Here is a 15,878-nt window from a genome sequence, read left to right as displayed (position 1 = left end):
AAAGTTTGAACTTGAGAGAAATCAGATTACAATATTATAAGCGACTACAAGAATTTTGTGGGTATATTGGGTATTGAATATAAAATAAAAAGTTTCCCTAGTATTTAAAAAGTTTTCCTAGTATTTAAATTTGCTTTGATTTGAAGAATTTTGGGTTTGTAGCTTCTTATTGTGGAGAATAAGGATGAAATTGTTATCTATGATTTGTGGTATATCGATTGATATAGTGATAACGCCGATCTCAAAATAGTGAGTGATAGGCGAAATTGGTGGTTGCTATGGATCCTCTACTAAGTAAAGAAGAAAACAAATTAGAAGTGAGATAAAATTAAATAAATAAGAAAAATAAATATATATAAAAAATAAAATTTAATATCTTTGGTCTTCACTCTCTCAAAAAAGTGAAATACACTCACTTTGTCACATAAGCACTTAGGGAGGTAATAATTTCAGTTTTAAACAGTTAGGGGGGTGGGTGATAGGACTCTCGTGAAGTTAAAGCGTGTAGTTGAGAATCCGAATATAGATTAAGGGGACATTTGACTATTTTCTCTAATTTTATATGTACTTCGTATGTGATTTTTCAGCCCCAATTACATATATCTGAATTATTTCCATAAACGAGTAAATTTGTATAAAAAACCTATTATATAATAATGGACATTAGTCAAATGGCGATCTAAAAAAAAGATATTTATACACTTATGACTTGTTTGGCTTAACCTGTTTTAAATAACTTATAAGCTGAAAACAACTTAAAAGCTACCAACTTGTTTTTTTTTTTTGACTTATAAGTTGTTTTAGATAAACTAAGATAAACAAATTCAATTTTTTTTTGGGCTTATTTTAAATACCAAATAGTTTCAAATTGACCAATCAAATAATTAAAAAAAATTAAAAATAATTTATCAACAACTTAAAAATCAATCCAAACGATTCTTAGCCCCGAAGAAGTTGGACAAGAAAACCCTCAAAAAATTTACAATTAGGCAGAACAAACCTTCCGTACTGGCTTTTCGAATTTCCTGGTAGGTTCCAACTTTCAACACTACTTGACTCTCCATTAACATACATACAAATACAAATCTTTAGATGTAAACAAGTGATTGCTTTGCTCGGTCACATGTTTAAGAGAGAGTATGTGAGAGAGAAAGTAGCGGAGTAATTTAAGGGTTAAATGAATGAGAACCCACCCGCCTTCCCTTCTTTCTCTCGCTATTGACTCTGCTCTTCTTCATATCTCTTCCTATTCTGATCTCTCTTTCTTGCCTGAACACATTCTTCGAGACCTTTTCCTGGTAACACACTTTCTTGTTTTTTTTCCCTTTGGATTATCATGTATGATTATGGGTTCTTTTTCTTTATCTAAATTGATTGTACTATGATCTGATTCTTGATGCATTTCTTGGATTTTCTTTTGTGGGTTCTTTTTCGATTATCAAGTATGATTACACACTTGCAGCTATTACTTTCTAATTTATGGGTTTTGCATCTTTCAGTTTGGGGCTTGTTTTAATCTTTTTGGACTTTTGAATATATTTATGTAATTTTTCTGTGATGTGATGTGGTTTCTGTAGTTTTGGGTTCCCCTTGTTATCCAGTTGTTATCAGTGGCGTGGTCGATTTGTTAAGACTTTTGAGTTTATTTCAGTGTTGACTGTTATTATGTGATATATCTATCCAGACTGAAGAGTGAAAGGAAGTGGTTTTTTTTTATGTTTAAGCTTGTACTTGGGTGATTTTATCTTACTCTTTTTTGCTTAACAAGATAACCTTAATTCACTTATTTGAAAAAGAGGATGATCTTAATTCAGCAATTTGTTGTTCAAACTTTGTCATGTAAGAGTAGGAAAATAATCCCTTCTGCATTTTGACCTAGCCCTGTACAATGGATTAATTAACTATTGGGTTATGATAACATCTATTGTAGCAAGTTGATTCAAAATCTGAGCTTTTGAAAACCCAAGTTCCCTTGAATTGTCTGCTTCTACTCCATCGGAAGGTTGGCCTTCTGAATTGATCGACAATGGTCTATTATGTTGGACAACATCTATTGTAGCAATTTGATTCAAAATCTGAGCCTTTTGAAAGCCCATGTTCCTTGAATTGACTGCTTCTACTCCATTCCTTTAGCTTGCCTTTAAGTGCTTTGAGCTTGCAAGACAGAATATAATCAAGCTTGGCTGCAAACTCAAACGAAGTCCACCATTCTCTAATTCTATCCACAAAACTTTCAATGTTCAACCACCGGTTCTCAAACTTGAAGTAGGATTTGTTTTGTTCCGTGACACCACACTGCAGTGATATATGGATGTGGTAAGATTCAATTCTTTGTAGAAGAAGTTGTTTGATATTACTGAATCTATCATCCCACTCTTTTGGAAAAAATGTAATCTGTCAATTCTTGAAGCAATCATATGATTATCACCCTTGAACCAGCCCTTGAACCAGGTGAAAGTGCCCCCTTCCAGTTGAGGATCTATCTATATCATATCCTCTATAGAATTTGAGAAGTTCACAATGGTTGGAGATCTCCTGCTACTTTTTATCTTTTCTGAAGGAAATCTTGTGATGTTGAAGTCTCCACAAATAGCCCAAGGGCCACCCATCAAGCCCCTAACTGCTCGTATCTCTTCCTTAGCATTTTTCCTTTCATGCCTGTAATTTGGTGCATATACCTCTGTTAAGTGACACTCAAAATCTTGAAAGAGTGCCTCAAACTTGCAAGTTAAGGTATATGAACCAATTTGAAAAGAGGCCCCCCTCCAAATTCTATTATCCCATAATATCAATACCCCCTCTGGTACCACTAGCTTCTAGGCATTCAAATCTCACCCATCTGCCTTCCTGAATCTCTTTAATGGTCTCCCTTACACCCCCTTCTAATTTTGGTTTTCTGAAGAGGAATGATATTTGCATTCAATTTGTGTATCAAGCTTTTTACAACTCTTCTTTTATCCCTATTGTTTTTCTTGAATCTGGTAAATATGTATTCCTCAACATTAAGGACATGCTGGAGACAATCAGAAAGTGTTAGTTACAAGAACAGAGGAAAAAAATACTTACAGGGATCTTAGTAATTCTACAAAATGGTCTAAATCCTCTAGTCATATTTCTTTACACCAAAAGTAGGAAGATAGTATATAATTTCATTTAACTTCTTGAAATGGAGTATTATCTATTTTCAAAACATCTCCCATTTCTTTCTCTCCAAACAGTCCACCAGATACACTATGGGAGTATCCTCCACCACTTCTTCTGACTCTTGCTTCCACCTCTTTTATCCAACAACTTAGGAAGTCTGCTATATGTTCATGCATAGTCCATCTTGTCTCAATTAGGTTTAGAAATAAGGGCCAAATCTATGTAGAAAATTTGCAATGTAGAAATAGATGATTGTTGGTTTCATCTTTTTCCCTTCACAAGAAACATCTGTAGACTAATGACTCCTTTTCTCTTCAAAGCTTCATGTGTCAAACAGGCTCTCTTAGACACCAACCAAGTTAAGCATTTTACCATGGTTGGGACGGGGCATTTCCATATGTTTCTCAATAATTTTGGTTGCTCTCCATTCTGCACCATGCCTTCCTTTCTATATACCCTATTCAGAGTGAATTCTCCATCTTTATTATGTCTCCATCTCAAGATGTTTGGTTCAGAATTGGTCCCATTGAAATCACCAATCCTACCTAACATGTTAGCCATCCTTTCAATCTCCTAGTCATTCAACAACCTTTCGAAGGTTAAGTTCCAACCATGTGCACTCCAAACTTCATTGATGTTGCCCTTTGGGTTAGCAAGCAAATCTAGAAAGGTCTCCATTAGTGATACTGTCTCCTTCCAACCTTCCCTTCAAGAATTTTATCCTACTAGCATCGGTAAGTTCCTTTCCAGCTTGGGCCATAGAGCTCGAATTGTCTTCCATACTCCAACTCCATAAGTGCTAGTGCTTACAAATGTACACCATGAATTGAGTTCACCAAACTTGCATAAAAATCACTTCCTTCCACGACGCATATTGTATCTTCAAAGCCATTTTACCCCTATTGTTAAGCCCCCTAACACTCATTATATTTCATTAAAAAAGGATTGATCTTCATTATAAACAATTTCCACCTTTCCCCTGTTCTTCTTCCCATCATTCTTGAACTTGACATCAAAAGTAGTTAAACCTTTAAGCTCTTGTGCTCTTTTGAATCTCTCTCTAGATAGAAACCTCAACTTCCATTCTCCTAGCCTGCTTACAATTGACAATTTGCTCAAGTAGTAGTTCCAAAGCTTCTCCCTCTTGAAAATCTACCCCAAACATTTTCTTAGTTTAATTAAATTCTTGTGCACCAAATTGTGCACCCATCTCCTTGTCTAGCAAAAAATTATGATGTTGACTAGGTTTGACATATTCCGGTACCCATTTGTCAATTTCTTCTTCTTCATGGATTGCCCATTGAATTATGTTACTCTTTCACTGTTTGCTCCCCCTCCCTTCGAGTATCGCCCAAGTTTAAGATTTCTACTTGCACTGGCCCCATTTATTTCTGCCACTGATGGAGAAAATATTGGGATTGTTGTTTGCCGTACTTGTTCTTCTTGTAGTGGATCAAATTTTCCTTCGGATGTTTTGATTTTAAGTCGTTGAGAATGACTTGGTCTACTCTGTCCGACCCAAATTATTTTTTAGATTGAAATGGCCTGCCAGACTGGCTTAAACTTTGAGTTAAAACCCTTGGGGCCACCATCTCCTTTGCATGTGCATCCAAATCAAATTTTAAAATATTGATAGCAGCACTAAGATTTCGTCTCAATTTAATAAAACTTAGTCGTTTGTTTGGAGTTTCTACCAAGGGGTATGAAAACATATTTTATTCTTTAATCATGAGATTAGAGCAAAACAAGCAAAGGGAGAATCAGAATTCAAAGGATAGCTCATCAAACAATAGTGTCCCAAAGGAATTAAGGAATTTAATTTTCAATGTGAAATTCAAGGATGGTGAGCCAAGAATCAGAGGGAGAAGCCTATCTATTGTGGAACAATAAGGGTGAAATTTGTGTCATGGAATGTAAGGGGTCTAAACGACGAAAAAAGGGGATTAGTTAGAAATCTAGTAAGTCAATGGGGGTAGATATTTATGTTTTAGTGGAAACTAAACTAGAGGGCAACGTCAATAATTTGTTACATACTATTTAGAACAATAAATGGGTGGGGGAATTGCATTTGGAGGCAGTGGATGGATCTTAATACTATGGGACAAAATGGTCCAGTAAGGGGAGTTAGTAGAGAGTAGTGAGCAATGCATTACTTGCAAATTACAGGTCAGAACCAGAATTTAACATGGTACCTGACGGCTGCCTATGCAAAGTGCAAAATAATGGAAAGAAGGGATCTTTGGTATGAATTTGGAGCCATGAAAAGTCTTTGTGACGGCCCGTGAGTAGTGTGGTGACTTTAATGTCATTAGATATCCATCCGAAAGAACAAATTGTTCATCAATCAATGGAGCTATGTCAGAATTCTCTAATTGTATTGAGGAGGTGGAGCTCATAGACCCTCTTTTATTCCACTTGGAGAAGAGGAGAGAACCATATAATTGCATCAAGGTCTGACAGAGTAATGTATTCTTCTCAATGGGAGGAACTCTTCACCCTCATTAGACAATCAACTCTTCCAAAGTTGGTATCTGATCATAAACAGTTATGCTGACTTGTGGAGACATGAACTTCAAGAAATCTTACTTCAAATTTGAAAACGGGTGGATGGGGGTTGAAGGCTTCAAGGAGAAAGTGAGTTTCTAGTGGTCATCATTTGTAGTTACTGGTACAAGAGGGTTTGTCCTAGTTGAAAAGTTGAAACTCCTGAAAAGGAAATTGAAGGATGGAGCAAGAATAATAGTAGCAACTGGAAACAACAAAAGAAGGAGATCCTTGACCAATTGTCCAAATGGGAAATCCTTCAGTAGCAATGACTAATGTCTTTTAATTAATGCAAAAAACAAATTTGGCCATGTCTTTTGAAGAAGTTGTCAAAATGAAGAGATAAAGGCGGAAACAAAGATCCAAAATACAATATTTGAAACATAGGGATAAGAACACCAAGTTTTTTCATAGAATAGCAATATCTCACAAAAGGTACAACACCATAGAATCCTTAAAGGTGGAGGGAAGCAATTTCATTGATCCTACTGACATCAAGGTGGTCATCAAGAGTTTCTATGAATATTTGTACAAGGAGACAGAATTTTGGAGGCTAGAATTACAATTGCAGGAGGTTACTTGTATTAATGAGGATGAAAAGGAAGAGTTATAGAAACAAATTGAGGAGGAGATTCTAGAATGCATTAAACTTTGCGCGATGGAGAAAGCTCCTAGGCCTAATGGTTTTTCCACGTCCTTTTATCTTATATTCTGAGAAGTAATGAAAGAAGACATAAAAGGTGTGATATAGGAGTTCTATAATAATCAGAGGACAGAGAGAAGTTTCAATGCAACTTTCATGGCTCTCATCCCAAGAAAGTAGGTTCTTCTGAATTGAAGGACTTCAGACCTATAAGTCTAATCACAGGCATATACAAAGTGTTAGCAAATATACTAGCCGAGAGACTGAAAAAGGTGATGGATAGGTTGGTCAACAAGCATCAAATGTTCTTCATTAAAGGGAGATAGATAATGGATGTTGTACTTATAGCTAGTGAATGTGTGGATTTAAGATTGAAAGGTGTTGAGCCTGGTGTAATGTGCAAACTGGACATTGAAAAGGCATATGATCATGTAAATTGGAAGTTCTTGCTGAACACTCAGACAAATGGGCTTCGGAGAAAAGTGACTAGGTTGGATTAATTTTTGCATCAACACTGTCCGATTTTCTGTTCTGGTGAATTGTGAACCAGTGATCTTCTTCCCTTCAGAAAGGGGACTTAAACAGGGTGATCCTTTATCCCCCTTTTTATTTATCTTGGCAATGGAAGGTTCTGATAGCTTGATGAGAGTAGCAATACAAAACAGATGGATCAAAGGTTTTCAAATATGGGGTAGCAGTGGACAAGGTTTTGATAGCTTGATAAGAATAACATTTTTTTTGAACATCGGGAGGACCATATAAGACTTATCAAAACAATCTTCTGTTTTGAGGCCTCCTCAAGTTTGAACGTGAATTGGGGGAAAAGCAATTTATTTCCAATCAAGAAGGTGACCCATATTTTGAATCTGGCAGATATTTTGGGATGCAAAGTGGAGAATATGCCAACAGTTTACTTAGGCATGCGCTTAGGCAATAAACACATGTATATGGAAATTTGGGATGGCATTGTGGAGAAAACAGAAAGGAGATTAGCCAGATGGAAGGTTCAATATTTGTCTCTGGGATGCAAACACACCCTCATCAATTCAGTGCTGGACTCCCTTCCTACTTATGCCAGGTCACTATTTCCATTAGCCCCCAAAGTTTTGAAGAAACTGGACAGATGAAGGAGGGACTTCCTTTCGCATGAATGCAAAGAAATCAAAGGTTATAACCTAGTCAAATGGGTAATAACCTTGAACAACAGAGATAAAGGGGTATGGGCATTAGAGATTTGAGGAAACAAAACCGTAGTCTTTTGATGAAGTGGTTATGGAGATATAGTGAAGAGGGGCAAGCGTTATGGGAGGATGTCATCTGATCCAAGTATGTTGAATACAATCCTTGGTGCAGTAATGTTAGTGTTGATGCCTATGGGGTGGGGGTCTTGAGAACTATTAGAAACTTATGGTAAAAACTTGAAGCTAATATATACATTGAAGTGGGAGATGGCAGGAGAACTAAATTTTGGGCATATGCATGGAACAAACAAGTCCCGCTAAAAGAATCCTTTCTAGATATGTTCTTACTATGTAGTAATCGAGATGCAAATATCAATGTATGTTGGACTACACAAGGGTGGAATTTGAACTTCAGAAGGTTTTTGAATAACTGGGAAGTGGAGAGTGGCCAAATTGCTAGAGTTGTTAGAAAAATTCTCTGGCACCACTAATGCTCCTGATTCTTTGAGATGGAAACATAGTAAAGATGGGGCTTTCACTGTTAGCAGGGCATACAAAATGGAAAGTCCTTAGCAAGGCAACTCTAAGTAAAGTTTGTGGAGATAGGTATGGAGAACCTTAGCACCAACTAAGATAAAATGCTTTACATGGTTGATTGCTAGAAGGGCTTGCTTGACACATGAAGTGCTGAAGAGAAAAGGAAAGATTGTAGTGTCTTTATGTTCATTATGCAAGAAGGCAGAGGAGACCAACAAGCATCTATTCTTGCATTGCAACTTTACAACACAAATTTGGGCCATCTTCCTTAGTCTCACAAAGACAAATTGGACCATGCCCGAGCCTATTGCAAACTTGTTGAATAGGAAGGGAGGGGGGGAGCAAGAGCCAGAAGGCATGGTGGAGGATAATTCCACATTGTATTTGGTGGACAGTTTGGAAAGAAAGAAATTGTAAAAACTTTAAAGATATGTCCAATTCCATTAAGAAGGTTAAATGGAATTGTATTGTCTTTTTTTATTTTGGTGTAAAGAGAAAGGTTTAGAGGAAACATAGCAGATTGTGGAATTATTAGGATCCTTGCAAGTATTTTTTATCTTTTCTTTTGTTTTGTTCCCCTCTGTTTTTTGAAGGTCACCAACATATCCTTAATGCTGAAGAATATGACTACCATTTTCAAAAAAAAAATAAATTGACAGTTGTCCCCACATGCTCTTTATTAGCTGCACATGGTATAGCCTTATTTTCAGTACTTTCCTCGGACAAAAAACGCGTCCTTGCCCTTCGCTATGTTGAGAGCTTTGGACCATCAATTTCTTCACCAAATCCTAGCAACTCCTATGATTCTGGCAACGGTATGAATCACACATCTCTCTTGACCCAAATAGGGATATAAAATTTAGATCCATCTCTTTCTGTTGTCACCTCACTCGGACAACTCTGACTATCTCCTACGATTTGGATTCTTGCCCACTTAAGATGGTTTTTAAGCTATGTTTCCTCTTCAATAGAAACCCATCCACCACAATGGTTACCCAACTCTAAGAAAATCTTCTTCGATCATAGATGAAGTGGAATGCCCAAGGACCAAATCCATGTGGTATCATTGTTTTGAGAGATTGGGGAACAACCCACCTTCAGGTTCCACCACTCGAGTCGCACCTTTTTTTTCCATTTCCACTCCTCTTTTTAATGTCTGCTCCATCATATATCTATTTCGGAACTCAAAGAGAAATGTATTCCTTGCCATTGCGTATCAACTTTGTTTATCCGCTAATGTAACTTCCTCCAGAATCTCCTGTCCAAAGCCCAACTATGAATCTATTAAGCCAGCCTTTATCTTTTGTCCCAGACGGTTCTGCAATACGAATATTACCTCTATCAACTACAACTGTGGACTCTTTGAGGGTATTCGACTGCCATTTGCTTTCACACACTCCTTTGGTATAAGGATAATCCTCCTTAAAGACTTTGGAATGCTCAACATTAATCGGGATGTTGAAACATTTAACAAACCTTTATCGTAACTGCCATATCATTCCAGCCCAGATTCAATGCCAACTTATGAATTATTTGGACCAATCTTTCGTTCCCCTGAAGCAACAAGATGCTCATGTATCTTCCATAAACAATAACATACTCAGTGTAATCCCACAAGGATTGTCTGGGAGGATAGGATGTAAGAAGACCATACTATCCCTACCTTGGGGGTAGAGATACTGTTTTCGATAGACCTTCAACTCAAAATAAACAAAGAAGCCATAGCAGAGTGCACATATATACGACAACATAACTAGTGTAATACCACAAAGTGGGGTCTGGAAGGGTTGAGTGTATGCTGACCTTACCTTGATCGTAGAGCTTAAACAAAACAAAGGAAAAACCTTGGAGGTAAAGAGGTTGTTTTCGATGGACCATCGACTTTGGGTACAAGGATATAAGACAACAAAATAACATGATACAAAGCAATTGAATCTACAGATAGTAATAAACACAACAGAAGAAAAGAAGCTACGTAATTACTAAATACTACTACTACTAAGGAGAAGCGGAGAGGAGACTAGACACCTGCCTCTCCCACAAGTAGTGCGACAACACTCAACTACCTACTTAATTTTCTACTTAATCCTCGACCTCTAAACCTTGCTATCTAGGTTCATATCCTTAGTAAGTTGCAGTTGTGTCATGCATTGTCTAATCATCCCCTCCCCGATTCTTCTTCGACCTACCTTCTAGTCTCTATCTCTCCTAACTCATGTTATAGCCAACCTCTCTCTTACCTCCTCACAGACGCATCCATGCACCTCCTATTCTCATGCTCTCAGTCTCACTTCTCTCATCTTGTCTGCCAGAGAGACCACTCCTACTTTTTCTTGTATAACTTCGTTTCTAATCATATTTATCCTAGTATATCCACATATCCATCTGAGCATTCTCATCTCCGTTATATTCAACTTCTAGACATGGGCTTTCTTGACTGACCAGCACCCCGCCCCATACAACAATAGTGATCTATACACCACTCTGTGAAACTTATCTTTAAGCCTTGGCAACACATTCTTAATTCATAGAACCCCGAATACAAGCATCCATTTCGCCCACCTCGATCCGATACAGTGTGCGGTATCCTCGTCGATTTTTCTATTTCTATCTCCTGAGATGAGAATGCTGAGATGGATGTGTGGGCACACCAGGAGCGACAGGATTAGAAATGAGGCTATTCGGGACAAGGTAGGAGTGACCTCAGTGGAAGACAAGATGCGGGAAATACGACTGAGATGGTATGGACATGTGAAGAGGAGAGACACAGATGCGCCAGTGCGGAGGTGTGAGAGGCTGGCCATGGATGGTTACAGAAGAGGTAGGGGTAGGCCGAAGAAGTATTGGGGAGAGGTGATTAGACAGGACATGACGCAGTTACAGCTTACGGAGGACATGACCTTAGATAGGAGAGTGTGGAGGACCCACATTAGGGTAGAAGGCTAGTTCATAGTCTCGTTATTCTTCTCTATTCATAGGTGTAGTAGTGCATTACGATCTCTTGCGCTTTGACTTCTGATTTCTGTTATTTCTGTTATTATTTATTACTTTCTATGCTTTGATTACTCAATTTTACCTGTGACACTTTCATTATTTATTTAATCGTTATTTGTTTTTAGTCTTTATTTATTTGTATTTATTTGTCATCTATTCGTTATTTGTTTGTTGTTTTTCTCATAAAGCTTTTAATATTCTATTCTTATCTAACATTTTTTATGCATTTATGCTTTTACTGAGCCGAGGGTCTCCAGGAAACAGCCGTCCTACCTTGGTAGGAGTAAGGTCTGCGTACATTCTACCCTCCCCAGACCCCATGTTGTGGGATTTCACTGGGTTGTTGTTGTTGTTGTTGTTGTTAGATTATGGACCCAAGATACATGAAACTTCCTCTCTTAGATATGACTTGTGCATCAATCTTCACTTTCACATCGTTCTCATGCATTGCGTCGCTAAACTTGCATTCCATGTATTCTGTTTTAGTCTTACTCAAGCTGAGACACCTTCCATTCGCATTAGACTTCCTGGTGCAGAATAGCTCTGCAAGTTTCTCCTTTGTTTTCCACCTTCTAATATTTTTTTCCCTATCTCTCGATGCTTCCTTAAGGATATTACAGGTCCAACTCATGTATTGTTGCTTAAGGTTGAATGTCTCATCATCTTGGGACTTCTTTCTACCCATTCGTACCAAGTCTTGTTGCTGACAGTCCATCTGGTGATGTCAAAGGATTTGAAACCTGGGTTGAAATAGATTCTATTTTCCTCCGTGAATGAAGGGAGAAAAATCTGAAGAGGAAAGAAGAGAAGGGAAAAGAACAAGAAATTTATCTGCGATCACATAGGGTGAGAATTGAGTACCAAGCCAAGCGCTGGCCGAGGAGTATCTCTGGAGAACAGCTATTTAGTTAGACTGAATTTTGACTGTGATTGGATTTGGCATTCTCTTAAAGTAGAGATATGAAAGGATTTCTTTTCCCATCTTAGCCCTAAAAAGGCAGAACTCAAACCGTGATCCAATAAAAGAAATCAGATATTATCTGCACGGACAAGCATCTGTAATGCACGATTTAAATGTTGAGTAAGGTCTTAATTGTTGTAGTTGCTGATGTTTCTGAATTCTGAACTATGTGGGTTTGTTTGACATTTTATCTTTCTGCAGTTACTTAGCCATACTTGTTTCACTTCTCCACTTTAATGCTATTCTTTACAGTTAGTATTTCAACCTGTAAATCTATGGCAGGTCATCTTTATTTATTCCAAGTGGTATTTACCAAGTAAAATTAATAGGCATATCTCATACCTGCACTTCTTTCTGCATCTTAATGATATGGCACTGTCTGAACTTCTACAGCCGTACAGATTGTAGACTATACCAATATACTGGCTGTGGACTATTAATCCAGTTACTGCTCCATATGTTCATCATTAAAATTATTAAATTCCCGAATTAGAACTGGAAAACATTGCATTGGCACAGATCTAATGATGACCAACTCTAAATTTTTGTGAAGATCCATTTGCTCAATCGTGTTGGAGTAGGTTCACATGTGAGATCTTAATTTTCTGTTCTTGGCAGAGGACCTTGAGAGCTGGGAAGCTAAATGAAAAGATTTTGAAGCTGTTTATTGCAACTGGAAAAGAAGAAATCCTTTCACTGATTGACGCATTTAACATCCAATGTGTTCTTACTCCTGTGCTTCCTACCAGTAAGGTTTTTTTTTCTTTAAATTCTTCTGTAGCATCATGATTCATGATGTAATCTTTATAACTACTTTGTTTCAGGATGCTCTGAGAAATTCTGATATTGTTTGGTAACAAGCACTTGTTGCAAAAGGCTCTTGCCATTACTCAAAGCAACAAATCTGTTCTTGCTTTTGCTTATTCTAGCCTTGAAAACATGTCTCAAGTCAGCGTCAGAGATGATGAGGTAGATATTGTGATAGCGGCAATTGAACCAGATCTTACTTCATTTCTGGAAGAATGGAGAGCAGTATTCTCCCGATTTCACCTGATAATTATCAAAGATCCTGACCTCAAGGGAGACCTTAAAATTCCAGGTGGATTTAATTATGATACCTATACCAAAGCTGATATTCAACAAATTATTGGACCTTCAAATGCTGTAACTTTCTCTGGTTACTCGTGCCGATATTTTGGCTATCTCTTGTCAAAGAAGAAGTATATCATCTCAATAGATGATGACTGCATTCCAGCTAAGGATAATGAGGGTATCCAAGTCGATGCCATCGCACAACATATCAATAACCTCTCAACTCCTGCCACGCCATTTTTCTTTAATACCCTCTATGATCCTTTCTGTAAAGGAGCTGATTTTGTTCGTGGCTATCCATTTAGCTTGCGAAGTGGTGTCTCCTGTGCTCTGTCATGTGGACTGTGGCTTAATTTGGCAGATCTTGATGCACCTACACAAGCCCTCAAGCCGGAGCTGAGGAACACTCGATATGTTGATGCTGTCCTCACTGTACCAGTTAGGGCCATGATGCCTCTGAGTGGAATCAATATAGCATTTGATCGTGAGTTGGTGGGACCTGCTTTGCTGCCATCTTTCAGGTTAGCAAAAGAAGGAAAGTTCAGGTGGGAAACTGTGGAGGATGTATGGACCGGAATGTGTGTTAAGGTAGTATGTGATCACTTAGGATATGGTGTGAAAACTGGACTTCCCTACGTGTGGAGGAAAGAAAGAGGTGATGCCATAGAGAGTTTGAAGAAAGAGTGGGAGGGGGTGAAGCTGATGGAGGAAGTTGTTCCATTCTTCCAATCAATGAGATTGACTCCGGCAGCAAAAACAGCAGAAGATTGTGTGATTGAGATTGCAGCAGCTGTGAAGGAGCAGCTGGGACGTATAGATCCTGTGTTCACCCGTGCAGCTGATTCCATGGTTGAGTGGGTGCAGCTGTGGAAGACTGTCAAAACTCGAATATAATCCAGTCTTGCTTGGGGGGGTGAAGTTCTATATTATTTATTTTCTTCTAGATCCTTAAAGGCATGTACATTTCATCCAGGCGGTTCTCTTAAAACTGATGCATAATATAGACAAGTTTTTATTTTCAACTGTTACCTAGGGTGACCGAGATTTGATAATAATGTTTTAGTGTTTTTTCTTGATTTACATTCTGGCTTTCTAAATGCTTGGTTCATTTTATGTAAGACAAGACTCAACAGGAAAGGGGAAATAAATGGTGTAATGCTTGCTGTTTCTGTTTCCTTAGTTTGCTTGTAGAATTGTCGATATTTTTACTTCACAAATTTGCTGCTTACTCTATTCTATGAATGGTTGGTTGAATAGCCAGACCACTAAGGTAACAGATGAAAGGTGTTTGGCTAACCTCTAGTAGGGAAAAGGAAAAATAGAATTCTCAAAAGTTTGTTTTATTTTTTTTAACAAAGTTGGAACTTTATAGGAAATCCATCTCATTCTCCCCCCCTCTTAGCGTTAATAGTTCTGTAGTTAATGAATTTTGTCTGAAAATTGTAGGAAGAGAGAGTTGAAACTAATCAGGTGTTTCTTGGTTTGCAATTTTGCTAAATGAAAATATCCTTTTTTTCCCTAGTCACTTATTCTTGCCTTTCCCCTTTTTCCAATAATTGTGGTATCTGAGTAGTTTGTGTACACTTGAGCAAACAAAATGACCTTTTCAAAGTTTTTATAAAAAGACATAAAAGTAGGAAAAAAAGATTTGTAAAAGAGTGGAAAACCATTTTTATACTGGCTGTTCATTTATGTCACATAAGAGTTTGTAAAATTCTTGGGCGATGCCTCGAGGGTTGGATACCTAAAATGCAGAATGAATCGAATTTTAAAATTAACCTCAAGTCTTTCACGTGTAATTTTTAAAAGTTGGGATCGGGCCATTAAACGAGTGAGGGAAAATATGACAAAAAATATAACGGGAATAAATATAATCATTTGTCATATTATTAACGATGTGGAGGTTTTTGTTAAAAGCAAACTGTCATTACTCAAAGTAGTAACATTTTAGTGAATTTGTATAAAGTTTTCTGTTGATACAGTATCATTTATGTAAATAACGATTTGATTAAATGTTACCTAAGATATCATTTTATATTTTTGTTTATTTTTATCAACCGTTACGTTTTGACTTTCATAGTTTTTGAATAAAATTAGATATTTAAAACATTATTATATTTAATATATATTTTTTCAAAACACTACAATATATTTTATTAAATTTCTTAAATAATAATTTACATAGATTAAAAATTCGATAGAATTAGACGGAAAGAATCAAAATATGAACACAAACTTTTTGATTTTCTTTTAGCATCAACAAGAATGTCAACATTTTTTTTTAGCATCAGTAAGGACTCCAACCAAGATTTAAACATCAATCTTTAATTATTTTTTTGCATGTCTTATTTGAATAGCTGTAAATGTAATTTTTTTTTCCTTTTTATAATTTGATTTTTAGTAGAATTATTTGAAGTAGCATAAATAGGACCATCATAATGTTCAGAAGAAACAACATTGTGATGAAGAAGAACAAAGATGATATAAAACGTAGATCCCATACTTTTGTTGCATTTTCTATATTTATTTAATTCAATTTTTTTGGGACATATATTTTTTTCTTTTTTGGTAGTTTTATTCTAGTTTCTTTAAATAAATAATGATCTCCCCTCATTTTTATATTTTATTAAAGTTTAAAAAAATTTAAAAAATACATTTTACCTCTACTTAACTTAATTCCTAATTAATAGAAGCTTTGACCTTGCCTAGTCAAAGTTGTCACCTTTTTATAATTGGAAACCTTTTTATAATATACGTGACATTCACTAAATTATTTATAAAA

The 15,878-nt window shown here is 36.7% G+C and overlaps 1 protein-coding gene across 2 annotated transcripts; it reads left to right on the top strand.

The window, feature by feature from the left end:
• Positions 1-1,010: 1,010 nt before the first annotated feature.
• On the top strand, positions 1,011-14,275 carry LOC129903149 (probable UDP-arabinopyranose mutase 5). 2 transcript variants are annotated; one of them, XM_055978654.1, is made up of 3 exons: positions 1,011-1,298; positions 12,623-12,752; positions 12,829-13,452. In XM_055978654.1, exons 1-3 carry the CDS (start codon positions 1,182-1,184, stop codon positions 12,846-12,848), a joined length of 267 nt encoding a protein of 88 aa, XP_055834629.1. In that variant the 5' UTR covers positions 1,011-1,181; the 3' UTR covers positions 12,849-13,452. The 2 variants fall into 2 exon arrangements, with proteins under 2 accessions (XP_055834629.1, XP_055834637.1); XM_055978662.1 differs by having other exon boundaries at positions 1,054-1,298; positions 12,954-14,275.
• The last annotated feature ends 1,603 nt before the right edge of the window (positions 14,276-15,878 follow it).

Source organism: Solanum dulcamara, chromosome 1 (assembly GCF_947179165.1).
Source record: "Solanum dulcamara chromosome 1, daSolDulc1.2, whole genome shotgun sequence".
In the NCBI taxonomy this organism is placed as follows: Eukaryota; Viridiplantae; Streptophyta; class Magnoliopsida; order Solanales; family Solanaceae; genus Solanum; species Solanum dulcamara.
This window is presented reverse-complemented; position numbering and strand designations above follow the sequence as displayed.